The following is a 22,552-nucleotide window of genomic DNA, read 5'->3' on the forward strand; positions in this document are numbered from 1 at the left end:
ACTGCGAGACATGAAAATTAAAAATTTACTACAGTAGCTGCAAATTACTGCAAACATTGCAATCTTTAGCATACATTTCCAAAGATTCAGTATTGAAATGCACATTATGAAATGACAGCTTGGAGAGAGACTTTGGGGTTCAATATTTCAGCAATTTTTACTGTTGTTCCAAATCTACAATTTTAAAACTCAGACTATTTCATATCAGAGTTTGAAATGTGAACATTTTTCTACACCAGGTGGCATACTAGGTTGCAGATGGCCATCTGTGTAGCAGAACAGCAAGAGTTGTCAAAGGCCTTAGGTGAAATGTTCAACTACAGCATGGTCTAACATTAAGGCAAACTGTAGCTAACTTCCACACATGAAGTTTTGCAGAGAAGCAGATGTTTCACAGGAAGAAGCAATAATGTGTTATGGTGCTTTCCAAAATCCCTGATTTGATACAAAATCTAGGCACTTGAATCTTAAAAAGCCTTTTATGGAACCAAACCAATCAATGTAACCAAATAATTTCAAAAAAAAGGGAATGGAGAGAAAAAAAGTACATGAGATGTTCTATAGTCAACAATTTCTGTTAAAAATGACAATCATTTCACGCAGATTGATCCTGCTCCTGTCAGAGGTATCGGTAACTGTTTCTTACACTCTTATAACTGGTTGACAATTGCATTACACTTTGTCCATCATAGCCCTACGTCTGCAAGAGAATTGTAAAGTAAAGCCAAAATCCTTTGGATATTAGAAATCTGAAACATAAAATACAAACAATAATCTTGGCTAGTTTGACAAATGAAGGCACATGGCATTGAATTCAGCACCACCTATATTTGTGCATTGGACTAGAGTTGTCAGGACCAAATCTTCAAACCTGTCACATCAGATATGAATGGTGGACAATTGAAAAACAGGAGATGGTTATGCAAACATTCAATCTTAATGGCAAAACTATTTGCATCAGAGCAAAAGGCAATATTGAAGCATTTCCAATCATCTTGGCCAGATTTTATAATCCATCCTGGTCTTCTCCAGAGATCCCGAGCATCTCAAAAATACCAGTCTTCAGCTCATTTAACTCAATTCACATATTAATCAAATGATGGGGAACACAGGGTTTAGAGAGAGGAGGAATTGAAGCAAATCTATATTAGTAGAAAAATGCTGTTGAAGACATTTGTAGGATTAAAGGCTGTTAAATCCCCAGAGCCTGATAACCTACATCCCAGACTACTTAAGGAAGTGGCTCTAGAAACAGTGGATGCATTGGTGCTCATCTTCTAAAATTCTTTAGCTAATGTAACTAAAATAGTCCCACTAATTAAAAAGGGACACAGAAAACCGCAAATTATACACCAGTGAGACTAAAGTCAGTAGTGGACAAGATGCTAGAGACCATTATCAAGGATTTTATAGCAGAGCACTTAGAAAACTGTGACAGAATCATACACAGTTAGCATGGATTTACAAATCTACTGAAATTCTTCAAGGATGATCAGGGGAGCGAGAGGATGTAGTTTATTTGGACTATTTGAGAGAACTCACAGAAGAGATTAACGTGTAAATCAAAGTGCATGGGACTGGGAATAGTGCATGGAGATCAATGGAAAAATGGTTAGCAGACATGAAACAGTTGAAATAAATGGGTCTTGTTTCTGAATGGCAAGCAGAAGGTAGTGGAGTACCACAGGAATCATTACTAGGTCCCCAGCTATATCTTAATGATTTAGATGTGGAAACTAAATGTAATCTCTCAAAATTTGCAGATGACACAAAGCTGAGTGGAAGTGAGAGCTGTAAGGAGGATGCAGAAATGTTGGGCAGTCTGATTTGGATAGGCTGATTGAGTGGGCAAATGCATGGCAGATACAGTATAAAGCAGGAAGGCAAGTTATTATTTGAATGGCTGCAAATTAGGAGAGGGGCAGGTTCGTTAAATGCAACAGTCACTGGAAGTAAGTGTGCAGGTGCTGCACGTAGCAAAGAAGGTAAATTGCACCTTGGCCTTCATAGTGAGAGAATTTGAGTGCAGGAACAAAGATATCTGACTGCAATTAAACAGGGCGTTGGTGATGCCACCTAAGTGTATAGTTCCAATCTCCTTATCGGAGATTACCCCAAATTGAGTCAGTTAGGATTGTATTCATTGGAATTTAAGAATGAGGGGGAGGATCTCAGAAACCTATAAAATTCTAACATGACTAAACAGGTTAGATGCAGGAAGGATGTTCCTGATAGTGGACAAGTCCAGAACCAGGGTCATTGAATGAGGGGTTAAACATTTTAAGACAGAGTAGGAGAAATTTCTTCACTCAGAGTGTTGAGCCAGCCATAAAGTGCTGAGGCCAAAATATTATGTGCTTTCAAAGAAGAGATATAGATAGCTCTCATGGCTAAAGGGATCAAGGGTAACGGTGGAGAGCAGGATAGGATCTGGATTTTGATCAGCCACGATAATATTGAATGGCCTACTCCTGCTCCTATCTTCTATGACTCTACACCAAGTAGAGGCTGAGCTCACTGCATACAGCAAAACCTATGAACCTCACACCATCCCAGTGGCAGTACTGAAGACTTACAATCAGACTTAGTAGCACATCAGCTGTTTAGTACAGCTGGAATACTGGAATCTACCCATTAAAGTGGAAACTTTCCTCATTCAGTCCTGTTCACAAAGACTAGAACAAATCCAATCTGGCCTATTACTATTCCAACAGTCTACTCTCAATCATCAGGCAAACTTGACAAATTTACTTCCACCAATGTCATCTATTATATCCATTGCACCCGATATGGTCTTCTCTGCATTGGGGAGACCTATTGCATTCTTAGCTATCTTCCCCCCCCCCCCCCCCCCCCCAAACCCACTGCCCTTCCATTTATCTCTCAGTACTCGGCCCACAAGCCTCATCCCTGAGGAAGGATTTATGCCCAAAACATCGATTATCCTGCTCCTGATTTGCCGTGCCTTTCCAGCACCTCATTCTCAACCCTAATCGCAATCGTAGATACGATAGTGAAGGTGGCGTTTGGTATGCTTTACTTTATTGGTCAGGAGTATGGAATACAGGAGTTGGGAGGCGATGTTGCAACTGTACATGATATTTGTTCGGCCTCTTCTGGAATACTGTGTGCAATTCTGGTCTCCTTCCTATTGGAAGGATGTTGTGAAACTTGAACGGGTTCGGAAAAAATTTACAAGGATGTTGCCTGGGTTGGAGGATTTGAGCTATAGGGAGAGGTTGAATAGGCTGGGGCTGTTTTCCCTGGAACGTTGGAGACCAAGGGGTGATCTTGGAGAAGTTTATAAACTCATGAGGGACATGGACAGTGTAAATAGACAAGGTCTTTCCCCTGGGGTGGGAGAGTCCAGAGCTAGAGGGCATAGGTTTATGGTGAGAGGGGAAAGATTAAAAAAAAGACCTAAGGGGCAACTTTTCATGCAGAGGGTGATGCGTGCAAGGAATTAGCTGCCAAGGGAAGTGGAGGAGAAGAGTACATTTGCAACATTTAAAAGGCATCTGCATGGGTATATGAATAGGAAGGGTTTGGAGGGATATGGGCCAAGTGCTGGCAGATGGGATTAGATTGGATCGGGATATCTGGTCGACATGAACGAGTTGGACTGAAGGGTCTGTTTCTATGCTGTACATCTCTATGATGGAAATGAATGGTTATCAGAGCTATTGTTGGGCATTGACACAGCAATAAACGTGCTGATGGATGAGCACGTTGAGTTCTACCAGGGCTATCTGGCTACAGCCAAGGAGTCCAAGCAAAATTGATATGAATGGGAATTGGGTGAAAATTCTCAGCTGGCCGGAGTCATCCTTAGTATAAAACAAAAAAATATCTCTTGTTATAGGTCAATCTCCTGAGCTCCAACACACTGCTGCTGGCCTCCTCAGCAGAGTATTCTAGGTCCAAACATCATCAGCTGCTGCAAAGAACAAAGAACAGTATAGCACAGGAAGAGGCTGTTCAGCACACCAAAACTGCACCAACAAATAATGCCTTTCTAAACTAAAAACCTTTTGTCTCTATGCTCCAGTATTCCCTGCCTAATCATATGTGTCAAGATGCCTCTTAACCATTACTATATCTGCCTCCATCACCACCTCTGGCAACGCATTGCAGACACTCCCCACACTCTAAAAGAGGGAAAAAAAAAAATTACCCCCTTTATACCTTAAATCTATGTTCCCTCGTAATTAACATTTCTACCCTAGGAAAAAGACGGACTACCCATTTTATCCATGCTTCACATTATTTTGTAAGCTTCTATCAGGTCAGCCTTCATCCTTTGACATTCAAGTTTGTCGAATCTCTCCTCATAGCTAGTACCTTTTAAACCAGGCAACATCTTAGCAAACCATTTCTGCAACCTCCCCAAAGCCTCCACATTCTTTTGGTAGTGTGACGACCAGAATGGCACATAATATTCTAAACACAGGCTAATTGAAGTCCTCTACAGCTGCAACATGACTTGCTAATTTTATTCTCTGTACCTTTGCCCATGAAGGCAAATATGCTGTATGCATTCTTGACGAACTCATTCACTTGTATTTACACTTCAGAGAACTATGGATTTGTACACTTTGATTCATCTGTACATCGATGCCACTAATGGTTCTGCCAGTTACGATATATTGCCCTCCTGCATTAGATCTCCCAAATGCATCACCTTGCATTTGTCCAAATTAAACGCCATCTGCCATTTCTCCAGGTAATTATATCTTGCTTTATCCTCTGCCAATCCTCCTCACTATGGACAGTTCATTCAATCTCTATGTTGCCCGCAAACTTACTAATCAGGTCACCATATTCTCATCCAAATTATTCATATACACATACTGACCCTTGTGGAACACCAAGTCATAGATTTCCAGTCAGAAAAAGACACTTCCACTGCTATTCTCTGTGACTAAACCAGTTCTGTATCTGCCTTATCAGCTCACCTTACATTCCATGCAACTTTCCTCATCGTAAGTTTAAAAGTGGAAATAGCTCACTAGTGCTCAGATCCATTTACAACTCCACAGATAATGAAGTGGTCCCTGCCCTTAGGCAGCAAGATCTGGATCAACATTCATCTTGATCTGATAATTGCAAATAACATTCATATCACATGACTAATAGGCATCTCTTCTTGACATGGAATTCCAATACCATTCCTGATAGCTCTACTATTAGCAAAATGATTGAATTTGAATGGATCACCCTTGGCCAAAAACGTAACTGGACCAGCCATGAAAATACAATGGTTACAAGAATGGGTCAGCGACTATGTATTTTGCAATAAGTAACTTGTCAAACTAAGCCAAACCAGTTACAAAGTATGAAATGTGTTGCTGGAAAAGCACAGCAGGTCAGGCAGCATCCAAGGAGCAGGAGAATCGATGTTTCGGGCATGAGCCCTTCTTCAGGAAGGGCTCATGTCCGAAACGTCGATTCTCCTGTTCCTTGGATGATGCCTGACCTGCTGTGCTTTTCCAGCAACACATTTTCAGCTCTGATCTCCAGCATCTGCAGTCCTCACTTTCTCCCAGTTACAAGTATGGTTGAGAACCTTCCATTTATTTGGAGGAGTATAGCTCCACAGAAACAGCTCAATATAATTGGGCAAAGCAGCCCATTTGATAAGCAGTTCACACTCTTCATAGATATTGGCAGTGATAGACCTAATCCTATGGAATGAAGCATGTCAAGTGGCTGAAGTTTCAGTGGGTGAATATTTTGGGGATAGTGACTATACCACTAAATTTCAAAGTCATTATGAAAGGGACAAGGAAAAGGCAGAAGTTAAGTGCCTCAACTGGGGAAAGGCAATGTCAATAGTTAGGACCTGGCAAATAATGACCGGGAGCAGTTATGTGCAGGTAAATATACATTTGGCAAGCAGTAGTAGTATACAGAATTCAGGGTCAGTGTATCCCTCCTAAGGGCAATGAGGGATAGATGGGGAATGCTTGATGTAATGGGAGAGTGTTTGACAAAGACAAAAGTCATATGTCAAGTGCATCACGTGAAAAAACAGGAGAGGTTCTTCAAATGTACAGAAGGTGTAGGAGGTTGATTGAAAAGAAAATTAAGGTGGTGAGGAAAGGCCACAAAATGTCTCGAGATTGGAACAAGGAAAACCCCAAGGCTTTTTATATGTAAACTAAAGAGTAAGAAGATTACCAGGGACAGAGTGTGATCTATTAGAAGCGAAAGGGGCAACATGCATGGGGAGACAGTGGATATGGTTGAAGTCTTAAATGAAGATTTCTCATTTGTGTTCAGAGGAAAAATTCACTGCATCACTGCAGGTGGGGATTTCAGTTGGCTTTGAGAGATTCTAGAAAATTTTAGGATTAATAAAGGAGCTCCTCTCAGGCTGTTATGGGTGGCAACGGAGGAGATTGATGAGGCCCTGGAGGATATATTAATACTTTGCTGGCTACGGGTAAAGTGCCAGATGATTGGAGGATAGCTAATGCGATTCCTTTGATCAAGGAAGGGGGGGGGGGGGGGGGGGGGGGGGAGGGGAGATAAGCTAGGCAATTACAGGTCACTTAATTTGACAAGAGTGTGGTCGGAAAATTATTGGGAATAAAAACTGAAGGATTAATCAATACTTGAGAAGGCAGGGATAGTCAGTACTGATTTGTTAGTAGAAGATCCTATCTAATTTAATTGTGTGTTATTTGAAAAAGACACTAAATACATTGCAGTTGATGCAGTCTGAATGGACTTCAGTAAGGTCTTTGACAAGGTCCCACATGGAAGTGTCATCCAAAAAACAAGAGCCCATGGCAAATTGGATGCAAATTGTCACGCAAATAGGGAATGGGTGATGAAGGAGGATTGTTTCTGTAATTGGAAGCCTGTGACCAGCAGTGTACCACAGGTTTCAGTGTTGGGACCCTTGCTGATATTATATAGATTACTGACTTGGATATGAACCTAGAGAAGGTATTATTAGCAAGTTTGCAGATGACAAAAATTGGTGATGCTGTTGATAGTGAGGAGGATGGTCTCAGGGTAGTCTGACATCAATCAAGTGGTAAATTAGGCACAGCAATGGCATATGGAATTTAGTTCAGATAAGTGTGAGGTGAAATATTTTGGTAGGTCTAATACAGAGTGAGTGGTAGGCCCCAAAGAGATACTGAGGAACAAAAGGATCATGATGTACAAGTCCTTACATCCCTGAAGGTATCAGCACAGATAGACAGGATGGGTGAAGGCAGCATACTGGATGCTTGGTCTCATTATTCTTATATTCTGTGCCCTGGCTAAAGAAATATTGTTAAAAGTTTACAAAACATTGGTTATGCCACAGTCTGAGCACTGCCAGCAGTTCTGGTCACCACACTAGCGGATAGGCATGATTACACTGGAGGAGCAGAGGAGATCCATCAGGATGCTGCTTGGGATGAAAAGTCTCAGTTATGAGGAGACACTGATTCGACTGGGTTTGTCTTCCTTGGAATAGAGGAGGCTGGGAAGGGAACTGATTGAGGTATACAAAATGAAAGACATAGGCAGTAGACTGCAAGAATTTCTTCCCTATGACAAACATGTCTAAGGCCAGATGGCATAAGGTTAAGAGGAGCGATAAGTGATTATCAGGGGATCTGAGGAAAATGCTTTTCACCTGTCAGGTGACAGACATATGGAACAAACTGCCTGAGATGATGATGATGATGGAGACAAGTACACTTGCAATATTTAAGCTGCAACTGGATGAGTACTTAAAATGCCAGGGCATAGTAAGCTACGGACTAAGTGTCAATAAATGGGATTAGTGTAGTTTGGCATTTGTTGGTCACCAAGACGTGTTGGGGTGAAGGGCCTGTTTCTATGCTGTATGACTCTAATCACGTCACCTTAAACATTCATTTACTCCAGCATGAACACAACCATGTCCCAGCAGTTGGTGCCATCTACAATTTACACTATGGCAACTCTATGATTCCTTTGATATCTCTTGCAAGCCTGTGACTTCTATCTCTTCGAAGAACAAGGGCAGAAGGAGCATGGGAAAAACAACCGCCCCCCCTCCCCCGCAAGGTGCACACCATTTCAAACTTGCAAACATGTTGCTGTTCCTTCACTGTCATTGGGTCAAAGGGCACCTTTCTCAACAATGCATACAGGATCTGCAGTAATTTAAGAATTCTTGCTCAACATCAACTTCTAAAGGAAAACAAATGCTGGCCTTGTCAGTGATACCCATACCCTGTAAACCAATTTATAAAAAAAAGCTGTGCACGCAATTCATGAAATAATACATGGCCAGACAAACTTCTTAATTCAAAGCAGTGCAAGTGATGATATTTTTAAATTAACCTGTTCAGACGTGTTATAGCACACCTCTGGAGCATGTAGTGTCCCTACATTTGGGCCTTGGTCCCAAATCCACTGGCCCATGGTCCCAAATGGCCAGTACTACTGTGCTACAAGAGCCCTTAAGGCACTTTGCGTGTTATGAAAATTATTACAACAACCAAGCGTTACCTCATAGCTTGGTTGCATCTCTGTCTGCAAAATATGAGCCACAACTACAAAGATATTACTGTAGATGGTGGCTTCATTCAAAGTTAAACTGCTGATATTTTCAATTTCCAACTGAACAGCTACAAAACTTGTCCAAAAAACTATTATTGCAGGAAAAAAAAAGGCTTTGGTTTTAGAATCTACATTTACAGACCATTTCTCGTGACTTTCAAAATACTTTGCTTTAGAAGTATTGAGCACACGTCAACCACCATCTTAAACATCCACCATTAACATGTATCCATGTTTCAGCAGTATTCACATTTACAAGATGCGCTGCAGCAATATGATAGTTGGTAGTCCCTTAAAATAGCACTGGAAAAGAAAATCCAAAGGAAACAACGCATTTAAGACAAAATGCCATTTTGTTGGGATGTAATACACCTCAATATTGCTTGTGGACCTTGTGCACAAAGAGAATAATGATAAAATAATCTCTTCACTGGTACTGTTGGTTTAGGATACACATTGGCCAGAACACCATGGATAACTTGCATTATTTTATATCTAAACTGAGGGGTTTACATGTCTCATTAAGAAAGATTGGACCATCAACAGTGAATGCATCATCCCAGTACTTTGTCAACTTGAGCATATAATCCAATTTGCTGAAGAAAGACTTGAACCCACAGCATTAAAGCAAAACTCAAGTGAATGCTATAAGTCTGAAGGATCTCTGTATAAATCAATCGAGACCATGATGTGAAGAAAATAACCATTCTACAGACTAAACCATATGGTTATCAGTCCGTGAAATCATACTGGGGAAGAGAATTCTTGCAAAGCTACAGCAAAGAATCTAAAAACAAAGTTGTGTAAAGTAACCACATCAGTCAATTCTGATTTTAAGTATAAAACTTTACAGTAAAATGCCCAGTGCGTCATGTTCATATTTAAAACAGCTCATGCTCTTGGTTCGTAATTATTTGTCAAACATTAAGTGCAATAGCTCAAAAACTAATTAAACAGTAAACCCATTATTAGCTTTTACAAAGGAATTTAAAAAGTTTGGACTTAATTCAATTACTTCTGAATCATTGACTAGCCTTTAAGACGTGTCTTTACACAGAGAGGGAGCATTATTCAGGGATGATCTAAAATATTGCTGAATCACCGGAGAAGGTACTTTATCATTCATTTAGCTAAACTTTGAAGTAATATGTTACTGCTTAATATGTAAAGTTTAGAAACATTCCATTTGACATTGTTCAACTTAATTAGCAAAGAATTCATTAAGCGCTTATACTGTACTTATCAATTTATCCTTGAAGTTATGAAATATATACGGACATCCAACATTCCACAGATAGAAATCAGCGTCTAATTCTATTTTCAACATTATCAGAAATATGCGATTGCACTGAGAGGGGCTGCAGAGGAGATTCACCACCAAGTTACTTGGGATGAAAAGATTCAGTCATGAGGACAGACTGGATAAGCTGGGTTTGTTTTCCTTGGAACAGAAGGTGGTAAGAAAAGATCGGAGGTACTCAAAACCATGAGAGATGGTAGATTGTAAGAATCTTTTCCCCATGGCAGACTTGCAAAAGAGCAGAAAACATATTTAAGGTGAGGTGGAAGTTGTTTAGATGAGATATATAAATATATATATAAAAAAGTCAGAGATCAGCACATATGTGGAACATGCTGCTTGAGAGGGTGGTAAGGCAAGTATTCTTGCAACATTTAAGAAGGAACTGCCAAGGCATTGCAGGCTATGGACAATATACAGGTAAATAGGATTAGTATAGTTTGGGGTTGTTAGTCACTATAGACTTGGTGGGGTGAAGAGCCTATTTAAAATGCTATATGACTATGAAAAGTAGAAAGGTGGCACGTAATATATATACAGTCTTGGTTAGAAACATTGGAGTTGATGTGAAAAACGATTGACAAGAGTCATACTGGAAATATTGAACAGACGAGGGCTTTTCTCAAGAAAAGCGAAAGCTGTGGGGTAGTCCAAAGGTAGGCTTGACACAATTCAGGTTAAGAAAGAGCACTCTATTTGTTTGGAGCCCAAATATTAGGAGCCAGAAATAAGATGGTCACTAATAAATTGAAAAGTAATGCACAGAAATGATTAGAATGATGACCTGCATAACCACTTGTGCTGAATGGCCTATTCCTGAACTGCGAATTCTATGCAATTCTTAAAACAATCTTGCACAATCCAATACTGAACAGCAAAACAGAATTTCACAGAAAAGGCTACTTTTCCCAATTCACTGAAATGTTAAGCTTTGTACATTTGAATAGAAAGTGTTATCCCTTTATGACCTTAAATCTTGTTCTAACCGGTTTTGAATGCATTGCTTCCTACAGAATTCAGCTACACAGTTGATAATGAATCTACAGCACTTTGTACTACTGTCATTTTAATGTCAGAACCTAGATATTGAACATAACAAGTGATTTGATTGTACATATTTCGAGGTCGGAGTAAAAGGTTGGTGTTGTAATGCCAGGTTTGACCTTGCTCCCATGTGAAATATTCATATATACACTTTTCAGACAGAATCAATGGGTAGCACAACAAGATCTAGTGGAAGGGGAGTTGGGTCTGCAGAAAACTGCCAGCAACATAACCTGAAAATTGAGGCCTTCCCAATTCATAGGCAGAGACATAATAATCAAGTAGCTGCTGCATTGGCTTAGTAAACATCAGCGCTCCAGATAACATTCTAACCTTAGTTCAAACATTAAGGAAGAACAAAACTCCAGTGGAGTTTAATGTCAAATGCTGCAACATGGCATGAAGGAGCCAAAGAAAAACTGAACAATGCCAATCACTGCACCAACTGAAGCCAAATGATAAGTGGTTAAGTTGTTGAACTGAAGTAACTCACTGTCTGACTTGCCAATAATATCTGAAAATGTGTTGCTGGAAAAGCGCAGCAGGTCAGGCAGCATCCAAGGAGCAGGAGAATCGACGTTTCGGGCATGAGCCCTTCCTGAAGAAGGGCTCATGCCCGAAACGTCGATTCTCCTGCTCCTTGGATGCTGCCTGACTCGCTGCGCTTTTCCAGCAACACATTTTCAGCTCTGATCTCCAGCATCAGCAGTCCTCACTTTCTCCTTACCAATAATATCCACTATTTAGAAGACAAATCAGATCGATGGGATACTCTCCACATGCCTGGATGATTACACTTCCAATAAACACAAGAAGCTTGACACCATCAGGTCAAAACAAACAAACATCTGCTTCTTTGGCTTAAACATCCATTTCTTCCACTAGTAGCAGTTTGTACCATTAAGATGCATTGCAGTAACTCACCAAGCTTGTTTTGATAGTATATTCCAAACGAGCAACCACCACCATTTAAAACAGACAAAAGGCAGCAGAATACAGCCACCTCCAATTTCCCTTGCAAATCACATACCAACTTGACTCCGAACTACATACCTGTTCTTCCACTGTCACTAACTCAGAGTCCTGAAATTCCCCTCGAACCAACACTGTGTGCACCTATGTCACATGAGCTGAAGCAGTCCAAGGCAGCAGTTCACCATCACTCACCACCTCCCCGCTCCCCCCTCCAGAGTAATTAGGATTAGCAACAAGTCCTAATCTTGCCAGCAACATTCATATTCCATGAAATTAAAGAAGGAAACTCACCTTCCAAAGTCACAGAGTTTTAGGACAGCTGTTTCAGGATCAAGCAGTAGATTCTGTGGTTTAATATCCCGATGGCAAATTCCAAAGGAATGGATGTATGCTAAACTCCGGAACAGCTGATACATATACAACTAATGAAAAAAAATATAATTTTCAATTATTAGAATGGAATTCTTCAGCTTTGACTGCACAGCTAGAAAAAGAAAGAACTGCATGTATATAACACAGTTACTTCGGATATCTTATAGTACTTTGTAACCAAGTTATAAAAGATGTGACATTCATTTTGTACAGAGCAACATCTCACAAACAACTAACCAGATAACCCGTTTTTGCTTGAAGAAATGCTGACAGGCAGATAATTTCTTATGCTTTGTATCTATAAATGAGAATAGCACACAGGGTCTACATTGGACATCTCAAAACTAGCATCATACGGTCATGAACCATATTCAATAATTAGTTTTGTATGCAAACTGACATTCAACCCAAATTAGGTGATCACTATAGATACCATCAAGACTAACAAAGAGTGCAGATTAACTACCTTAGATAACGGGCTACCTAAAAAACCTATCAGAGAAGGACCCTGCCTCAAGAGGTATTATTAAGGAGCTCTCAAAGTTAACTGTTTACTTTTAGGACTAGATCAAGATCAGAAATTGAGTTTCCAATCCTGATCAGCAGATTTTCCAGTCTATATACACTTGGTTCAGAAGAGAAGTCCTAACTTCAGATAATCACTGAGTAACTCAATAGCAAGCACCTAAAATTATTTAATTCATTCTTTAGATTAAAAGGTAAGTGGCCAATTTCCTTACAACGCCACGTGTACAGCTCAGACCTCCGCCACTAATTGAAATGACGTTGTCAATAAACCATTCTCTTTAAAAGCATGGACATATTCAACTTCTTCTCCAGGTTTCTGAACTAATGGAATCAAATACATTTAAAAACCACATTTTCCAGGCTAAAGCCAAATGTGTGTTTGTTAAGTTACCACTGTTACGTATTAAAACATTTTCCTGATTAAAATACAAACAGCCCAAAAAGGTATTTTAAGTAATCACAGTGCATGGCAATCAATCAGAGTCCTAGTTTACTGCAATGATCTACATATGCAAGTGAACTGAATGAAGAGAACTGGTCAAGGCCATTCTGATCCCAGTTTGAAGCAATTCCTGCTCATAGAAATGTTGAATTGAGATAGAAACCAATTGTATAATTACAGTCAAGTAATTCAATAATTCTCTTATCTTGAATGCAAAAACAATGAGTGTCATTCTTGAAGGACCACCCCTCTAAATATAATGTTCATTTCCAAGCAGATTACACATATCATGAATTGACAAGGCTTGGACAAGTACTATGCCAACAAATTAAGCACAGGTAATTTATTGACAGCGACAGTACAAATATTTGATCTAACACTTGATAAAAATTGCTTGATTTAAACAATCATATGCATCAAATGTTACAAATTAACTCATCTATTGTTATATAATAGGCATATCTACGAGAGTTCAAAATTTTTCACATCTTTCAATTAAAGAGAAAATTCCAATGCTCATCCAAAACTAGAGATGGTGGCATCACTGGGCATGAAAGCCAGAGGTCCAGACTTGGGCTCTGGAAGGAGATCTATCCTCCTTATCCTCGAGTTCTGAAAGGAGATATACCATCCTTATCTAGTCTGGCCGATACACAATTCGGACCCACGCAGATGTGGTCAGTTCATCAGGCCTATGAAGTAGCCTAGTATACCACTCAGTCCAAGGTTGATTAGGGATGGGCAGCAAATATTGGCCAGAGTGCGCTCCACATCAAATGAAGAAAAAAAAAAGAGAGCATATCTGGGACACTGAATGAGATAAAAAGTAAACAGAAGTGCTGAACATTTTTTTGTTCTATATTGCAAAAGATACTTAAAAATCTGAGGTCAAAAGGACAGGGAAGAACTTGAAACAACCACCAACACCAGGATAAAAGGTACTGGGAAAACTATTCCAACTAAAAGTTCGTCAAGATCTTTCTGATCTGATCACCTGCAATCTGGAACTGTATTTAAAGTGGCTGCAGAGATATCAGAGGCACTCATTGCAATCTTCTAAAACTTCAGATTCCGGAAGGGCTCTATAAGATTGGAAAATAGCTACGAAAACACCTTCACTCAAGAAAGGACAAAGAAAAATCAGAAAAACTAATCAATTTAACCTAATATCTGTCAAAGAAATTGCTAGAATCCAATATTAAGAAGATTATAGGAGGATATACAGAAATCCTGAAGTGATCAGACTCAATTAACAGTTTTGAGAAAGGAAAGCGGTGTATAATTAATTTAGCTGAATTCTTTGAAGGAGTAACAAGCACCTGGGCAAAAAGGAGAACCCATAGACATACTTGGATTTCCAAAAGGCATTAAAATGTGGGGATGATGAATAGTAGGGGAAAAATGTCACTAGTAGGTATGATCTACAAGTCCCAAACTGTAAACGCAAAAAAGGAAGATGCACACAAGAAGAAATATTGGGCACTTATGATAAAGAGACAATAATTACAAAAGATTTTGATCTACATATAAACTGGAAACATAAGCTTGATTGTAATAGCTTCAATGACAAGTTCCTGGAATGCTTTCAAGGTAGTTTCTTAGAGCAGCATGTTCTACCACCAGAGAGCAAGTTTTATCAGACTTCCTATTCTGTAAAGGGATTAAAAAATCACAATCACAGAGGTAACTTTAGGTAGTAGTGATTAAACATTTACTTACATGTTTGAAGGGGGAAGGAGTGGGACCAAGATCACGTTTTAAATTTAAAACAAGGGTAACTAGGTGGATAAGAAAGCTGAGCTCGCAGAAGCAAATTTGGATATTAGGCTAGCTGATAGATCAGAAGATATTTAAAGAAATATTTCGGAAAACTCAGAAGTGCATTCCTACGAGACTGAAAAATTCCAGAGGGGAGAACCACCACCCAAGGATTAAAGAAGAATTAAGTGAAGCATCAAACTTGAGGAATAGTATATAACTATGCAAAGACAAAGGGCAGGTCAGATTATAAAGAATGGCAGAAAATGGCTAAATGATGAATTGGGACAAACAAATTAGACCATGAGAGAAAGTCAACTAAATTAACTAATGTAAAAGCAGATATAGCAAGAGTTTCTATTGGTATCTAAAATGAATGTTGATTCTCTGGAGCGATAATAAAAAAGTGGCAAACATAATGAATAAATATTTTGCTTTTGTCTTCACTATGAAAGATACATAAAATCTCCCAGTAACATCCATAAATCTGAAGATTGGAAGACAAGGAGAACTTAATGAAATTGAGAATCTGGATTAGAGTGGTGCTGGAAAAGCACAGCAGCTCAGGCAGCATCCGAGGAGCAGGAAAATTGACGTTTCGGGCAAAAGCCCTTCATCAGGAATACAGGCAGAGTGCCTGCAGAGTGGAGAGATAAATCACCAGGGAAGTGACGTTGTACAAAGTAACAGAGCTGTAGTTTAAAAAGTTTCCAGTCCTGATAGCTGGCTTACAAAAGAATTAAAATCACAATCACAAAATACCTAGTGTGGAAGCAGACCATTCAGCCCATCAAGTCCACACTAACCCACAGATCCATACCCCTTACCCAATCCCTGTAACCCTGCATTCCCCATGGCTAAAGCATCTACCATGTACAACCCTGGACTCGACAGGCGATTTAGCATGGGTAATCCACTTAACCTGCATACGTTTGGACTCTGGGATGAAACCAGGCAGTCCAAAAACCCACGCAGACACAGGGCAGACGTGCAAACTCCATACAGTCACCTGAAAATGGAAATTAACCAGAGTGCCTGGCACTGTGAGGCAGCAGTGCTAACCACTGAGCTACCATGCAGCCGTAAATGGCCTTCCTTCAGATCAGTAGGATGTGACAAGTTGGATCATGTAGGGTCTATATTGGGAGTTCAATATTTTACAATTTACAGAGGAACCTCAATTATCTAGCATTCGATTATCCGAATATCAAATTATCCGGCAAGATCGCAATGTCCTGATGCTCGGCTAAACTATGTTATCCAGCATTCAATTATCTGGAATTCAATTAACACAACAAAATATACCCCGCCCATGTCCTTTGGATCATCGAGGATCCTCTGTGTTTAACAGCATGAATGAATCAAAGGCATGAAGGCTAGATTTGCAGATGACACAGGTAGGAAAGTACATGATACCCACAGATTGAAGGTGCAGACTGATAAAAGGTGGCTGGGCACAAATTTGGAATATATGGGGAAAATGCAGGAAAATGCAAAGTTGTTCGCTTTGGTGGGAAGAATAAAAAATAGTATATTGTTTAAATAGCGAACAACTGCAAAATTCCAAGCTACAGAGGGAACCAGGTATTCTAGTCCATGAGTCATAATAGCAGAAATAGCACAAACTCCAGAAGGCTATTGGAATTCCAGTCTTTAAGATGAGAGGAACCGAACGTAGAAGTAAGGATGCTACAGCTACTTACACACCCACAAAATGACACAATGACATCAGTTACTGCTGACAGATGACCTCAAACCAGAATGATGTGGCCATCACCACTAAATTCTGTGCATAACAGCATCTCCCAGGTGCAGATCTACAGATGGCCCGACTAAAGCCAAAGTTCATATGTTTAATGGATATCAGGGACTGAGAATGTGGGAGCAGGGAAAAGGCCACAAAGATTGGAAAGCAGCTGTGGCATCCCTGCTAGAGTTTCTGCACCTGAAAAATTCTGTACCTCCTTGATGGTGCTTATATGTAAGCAGCCTTCGGGTTTTTTTAAAAAATCCATTCATGGAATATGGGTGTCATATTTATTGCCCATCCTCAGGTGCCCTACAGTTGGTGGCAAAGAATTGCCTTCTTGAATTGCTGCAGTCCATTTGGTGCAAGTGGATCCAAAGCTCCACAGTGAAGGAAGCTCAAGGAAACTTGTGGTGCAATTCTTTTAGTTCATAACTAAGGAGTTTGAATGTTTGTTTAAAAGGTAATAGTCTCCCTCGAAATCATAACATCAGGCAGTAAGCGCAAAAGCTTGCTAGATGATCAATTTAAGAGTAAAGTTTAATGGGCAATGTGGATAAACTGAAAAAATGCAATTATTTGCTTTGAATTGTAAAACTCATTTCTTTCAGGACTGCAAATTAAGAACAACATAATACTATGAATATTGGAAGTAATTAACAAGTCAGTTAGCATCTCTAGGGAAACAAGTTTAACATTTTAGGCCAATAACCTTTCAGAGATACAACACCTGCACCATCCAAAACTCCAAATGGACCTTTAATTTAAGCAATTTGGGTATAATGTTTGCAGTTTAGTGTATTATATTCACTACTCAATGTGGTTTGCTCCAATTTTGTGGAATACTGCCCATGTGCTCATCTGGAAACATGACTCGGTATCTGATTTTCTATTTTTCAGTCATCAATACTGGTGGATGAAAAATGAATTAGTATAAATTGGAAACGAAACAATGTTATGCTGAAAGCAGGAAGTAGTCCAAAAAGGGAGATTTATTTCATTTGCCTAGCCACAGCAACCATTTAATTGAAAAGCAACTGAAATTGGAGCCTAATTTAAGTTGACAAGACACGCCTTTCAAACCCACATCATGCAGGCTATTGACTATAGCCTCAGCTATCAATAAAAACTACAGCCATCTAAAAGGATCAACAACTCTGGTAATCAAGATGTTATAAATGATCTACTCCTGCTCCTACTTTGTGGTCCTATGGTAGCAGGACAAACAAGCAATTGTCTGTTCCATTCTTACCAATCTAGAGGACAAGATTAGCTGGGATGAACTGGATAAAGGCATTGATGGAGCCCAAATTTAAACCCCTACTATATGGCTAACCAACAAATAAATACCTGTAAACTTCTCCTGTACCCAGTTGGCGCAGAACAACATGCAAATTTAATAAGGCTACTCACAGCATTCAAGAGTTTGTGCAGGGACAAGCAAGGGTGAATTATTACACACTTTATGCAGGTGTGAGGAGGAGATCTTTCCTGTCAGCCAATATTCCATTTGGCTAGCCTCAGGAAAGCTGGCCCAGGTCAGAGAGATATACTACATGCCAGAGCACCAAATGACAGAGACCACCAGCAGCAGTAACTGCAACTCACCAGCTGTACTTGTGCCTAAACCACATGATTCCACAAAGCTCTGCACTATGAAAAAGTTAGTGCAGTGACCAGAACTGACTCCTACTCAATACCATGGCTGGAAGATCGCATAGATAGTAAGTTGGTGACTTTATGTAACCCAAGCTAATTTTACTCAAGTGGTACAGGCAGGTTTCCTCAATTGCCCACACAAAAATCTGCACCTTTGTAACTCCAGATGGGTTATACCAATGTCAAGTTATGCCATGTGGATTAAATTGCTCAAGTCACCTTTCAGTGGCTGATGAACCAGATAGTGACAGGCTTATCTCATGTGCATGTATCTGGACAAACACCTAGTGTGCAGTTGCACATGGGAACACACACTTAGAATAAGAGGCCTCTTCCAGAAAACACCATCAGCTAGTCCAGAATCTCAAAGAACAAGATCACTAAGGTCCAAGGATGAGTACTGCCTAAGGCTGCAAACGTAGAACCAATAGTAGCTTCCCATTCTCATAACAAAATAGTAAATCATGAGGCTCTTTGGAATGTGTGGACTCTACCAAAAGTTTGCCCCAAATTCAGCACAGTGGCATGACCACTGACAGGCCTACTGAAGGAAATAAAAAGGTAAAGTGTTATTATTAAGCTGTAGTGAACTAAGGTTCATCTTAGTATCCTCTGGAATAGCCTGAGAATAGCCAGAAAACACACCTGCACCACAGGTAAAGGAAAAATTATTCCTCAGACTGAGCACTGCAGTTAAAAAAAGGTCAGGATAATGTCATTTCCACTTCTCAAACAACTCCAAGACTGATCACAAAACTGTTCTTTCATGTATTTTTATTGTTTTGAATTCACCTCACTTCTAATCTATGTTGCATGTGTGAATAATAAATGCATTTTTGTTAACTCAAGAAAGCCTGATTAAATTGACGCCTTTTTAAAAAAACGTTTTTCAGGTCATCTGGGAGAAAAGTAATAACAAAGGAGTGATTCTTTTCAAATTAACCTTATAGCAACCAATCCAGGGGGTGAGCAAATAAAGGGAGCTAGTTCATCCCTTCATATCCAGGAGCTTAACAATTTGGGACTTTTCATCTGAAACTGAATTTCGCCAGGGGTCTGGCCAAAACTAAGTGCACCTGCCATTTTTTTTCCCAACAAAATTAGAGACAAAAGTAGCCATGAGACAAGGTATGAAACCATCAAGTAACAACATTAAAATAAACTGTTTGAAAATTAATAAGTTCCTTACTTTTACATAAATCATCGGGAGTGTCTGCTTGGCTCGGCTATAATGTCTGGCAACTCTGTACACAGTTTCCGGAACATAGTCTAGCACCAAGTTGAGGTACACTTCATCCTTCTAGAAAAGGAGAAAAAAAATTGCTATTATTGTTATATACATACAATATAACAGTCTCTGATCTAGATGCTGTGTTCTTATCAGGCACCCAATGTCAGTATCTCTGGCATTTTCATATCAAGCTCATGGGCCAAGGTTTGATGAATTATGAAGCACTCTACCCCAGCAATACACCAATCCTATTTTAGACTCACTGCCAATTTTTAAGTCAGAGATGCTATATCAATACAAACTTACAGGAAGCAAATCAAATATTATATTCAAATGTTTTATTATTTGAAACTGAAAGAGACTGTTGTATAAAACAAGTCTACAAGATTCTTGTTATCAGTCACACTCCACAAATCCCTTTTTAACGTATGGGCATGAGTAGCAGTTAGGCAAGTTTGTGTTCACCCAGAGTGACCTCTATAGTTGGGTTATCCCTTGGGTACTCCTTATCAAAGTCTACATTTAAATGATCTACTGAACATCAGATTAAAGAAGCAATTGTTTACAAGTTTTTTAAAAACAGACTTGATTAATGCAAGTTAATTTACAAAAAAAGTTTAGTACCTTGTAGACAAAAAAATACGCATGAAGGGCAATGATTCCTTTGTGACAAATGAAACTGTAATGCAAGAGATTTCACAAATCATTTTCTCATTGGAGTGCAAGACAGCAAAAGAAAAGGAAAGAAAGAGGAGAGAAAGAAGGAAAGAGAAGAGAGAGGCAGCATGGTGGTTAGCACTGCTGTCTCTCAGCGCCTTGGGTAGCATGGTAGAAGAGAGGGACCTTAGAGTTCAGGGACATAATTCTTTGAAGCTTACGTCACGTATGGACAGGATGGTATAAAGAGTGTTTAACATCGCTTGCCTCCATTGCTCAGTCCTTTGAGTATAGGAGTTGGGGAAGGCATGTTGAGGTTGTAAAGGACACAGGCGGTGAGTGGCCAGAGTACTGTGAGCATTACCAACTGACATGTCTAAAGGGAATATGTCAACTTTGGGGCCTCTTGACTTGACTTTGCAAGCCTGAGCAGAGTGTCAAAGGGGGTCACTTAGCTTGTACAGGCTTTAATAAGCTGATTGATTGCAGAAGTTGGTGTTTGCAAATTGCATTTTGCGAGACAAACCTTGGGAAAAGATCCTAACATTAGGAACTGCTTTTATTTACGTTTACAGCACCAGTTTCATCTCACATTTCTCACCCTCAATCTGAATATAAAAATGTCATGATCCCTCTTGCGTAGACAATCCTTTCCTATGAGATCATGAACTGAAGCACCTTATACATTATCCTCTAAAAGCTCTTTGGTTGGTTTCAGAAAGTATTGTTTGAAGTTAATTGCCCCAATTAGACTCAATGAACTAATTGAGTCAGTTCCGGTTGTCAGTTCCAGCTGTCCGCTGCAGTGGCCGGTATATTGGGTCCAGGTCGATGTGTTTGTTGATTGAATTGGTGGATGACTTTCTGGTCTTAGTAGGTGTGGCAGCACCAGTGGTGAGAAAACCAGCTAAAGCGTAGAGTCCGATATGACTCTTCAGAACCAGAGATCTTCAGTTCTGAAGAGGTGGCATATCGGACAAGTTACCAGTTTCCCTCTCTACAGATGCTGCCAGACCTGATGAAGTTTCTCCAACCAGATCATACCCACCACTTGTGTTCACCTATCACTACCACACCATTCCACCTCTCTCTTTACCCAAAACTCTACATTCCTCTGCTTTACCTGCAGCTCCTCCTACCCCAACCTCCATTCCTGAAGAAGGGTTATACCAGAAATGTTGAATTCTTCACCTCCTGATACTGCCTGGCTTGCTGTGTTCTTTCAACCTCATGCTAGTCTACTTTGGATCTCAGCATCTAATTTTTTTTTGTCTCTGATGAGTTTCTCCAGTATTTTGTCACTTTTACTTTGAATTTACAGTATTCACCAGATTTTGCCTTTATATGGAATGATAGTAGCCAGGAGCCAGAGCTTAACTGTAAGTATTACATGGAGTGCAGAAAGGGGAGCAGTAGGAAAGATAACAATTTTGGAAAGAAAACTGATCTGATGATATAAAAAGCTAAACGTGTTGTGAGTCAAGTCCTCTGTTTATAAAAACATGCAAAGATCTTTCTTACTGAATTTATTTCCAAAATGTTTCAGTCACAGATGTGGTTAGCAACAGTATTTCAAAAAAGAAGTTGAATCCACCTAATAGCTCATGCATAACCTCACATCTTGTAGTGGAAAGTGGTAATGAGGTAGTGTAAGTTATTAAGCTGAAACCAGTCTAAATCACAGGAAGAAGGTCATTCAGCTGTTCTATCACTTAATGGCTGTTCCGCGCCTTCGCTCATTCTTTACACCTTTATGACATATTCATTGATGCGCTTAAAAATATATTCATTTCGATCTTGGAAGTTTTAACTGACTAAGCATCAAAGGCTTTTTGAGAAGACCATTCTGTTACCTTTCACATGGAGCAATGTTTCCCAATTTCATTCTTGGATAGTTTTGGAGTTTTATTACATCTCCATTTTGAATTTCCCTAGCAGAGTACCTCTTCAGTATCTACCTTATTGAGATGTGTAAATCATAAAATGATTCAATCATCCTTCCAAATCACTCCTTCAAAAATAACTTTTATTTAATAGGACCTTTACCACAATCAAACTACCTAACTCACTATTCTATTGTAGATCATTCCCGATGAAGGGCTTTTGCCCAAAATGTCGATTTTGCTGCTCCTTGAATGCTGCCTGACCTGCTGTGCTTTGCCAGCACTACTCTGACCTAGATTCCATAGCACAAGCCAGGTTTATGTAACCCTTCTTTACAATTTAAACCATTAACACAAAGTATCAATTGAGAATAAATTGCTAGAAAAATTATGTTAAAAGGTT

The 22,552-nt window shown here is 39.6% G+C and overlaps 1 protein-coding gene across 1 annotated transcript in view; it reads right to left on the reverse strand.

Moving 5' to 3' along the window:
* The window catches only part of gsk3ba (glycogen synthase kinase 3 beta, genome duplicate a), a 181,769-nt gene that overhangs the window by 34,616 nt on the left and 124,601 nt on the right, over positions 1 to 22,552 (reverse strand). Inside the window, exons 4-5 of the mRNA XM_072585306.1 lie at positions 19,568 to 19,678; positions 12,164 to 12,294 (exon numbers count right to left, since the gene is read on the reverse strand). Of these exons, the coding sequence (XP_072441407.1) occupies positions 12,164 to 12,294; positions 19,568 to 19,678 (242 nt within the window). The remainder of the gene's footprint in view (positions 1 to 12,163; positions 12,295 to 19,567; positions 19,679 to 22,552) is intronic.

This window comes from Chiloscyllium punctatum, chromosome 15 (genome assembly GCF_047496795.1).
Source record: "Chiloscyllium punctatum isolate Juve2018m chromosome 15, sChiPun1.3, whole genome shotgun sequence".
Taxonomy (NCBI): domain Eukaryota; kingdom Metazoa; phylum Chordata; class Chondrichthyes; order Orectolobiformes; family Hemiscylliidae; genus Chiloscyllium; species Chiloscyllium punctatum.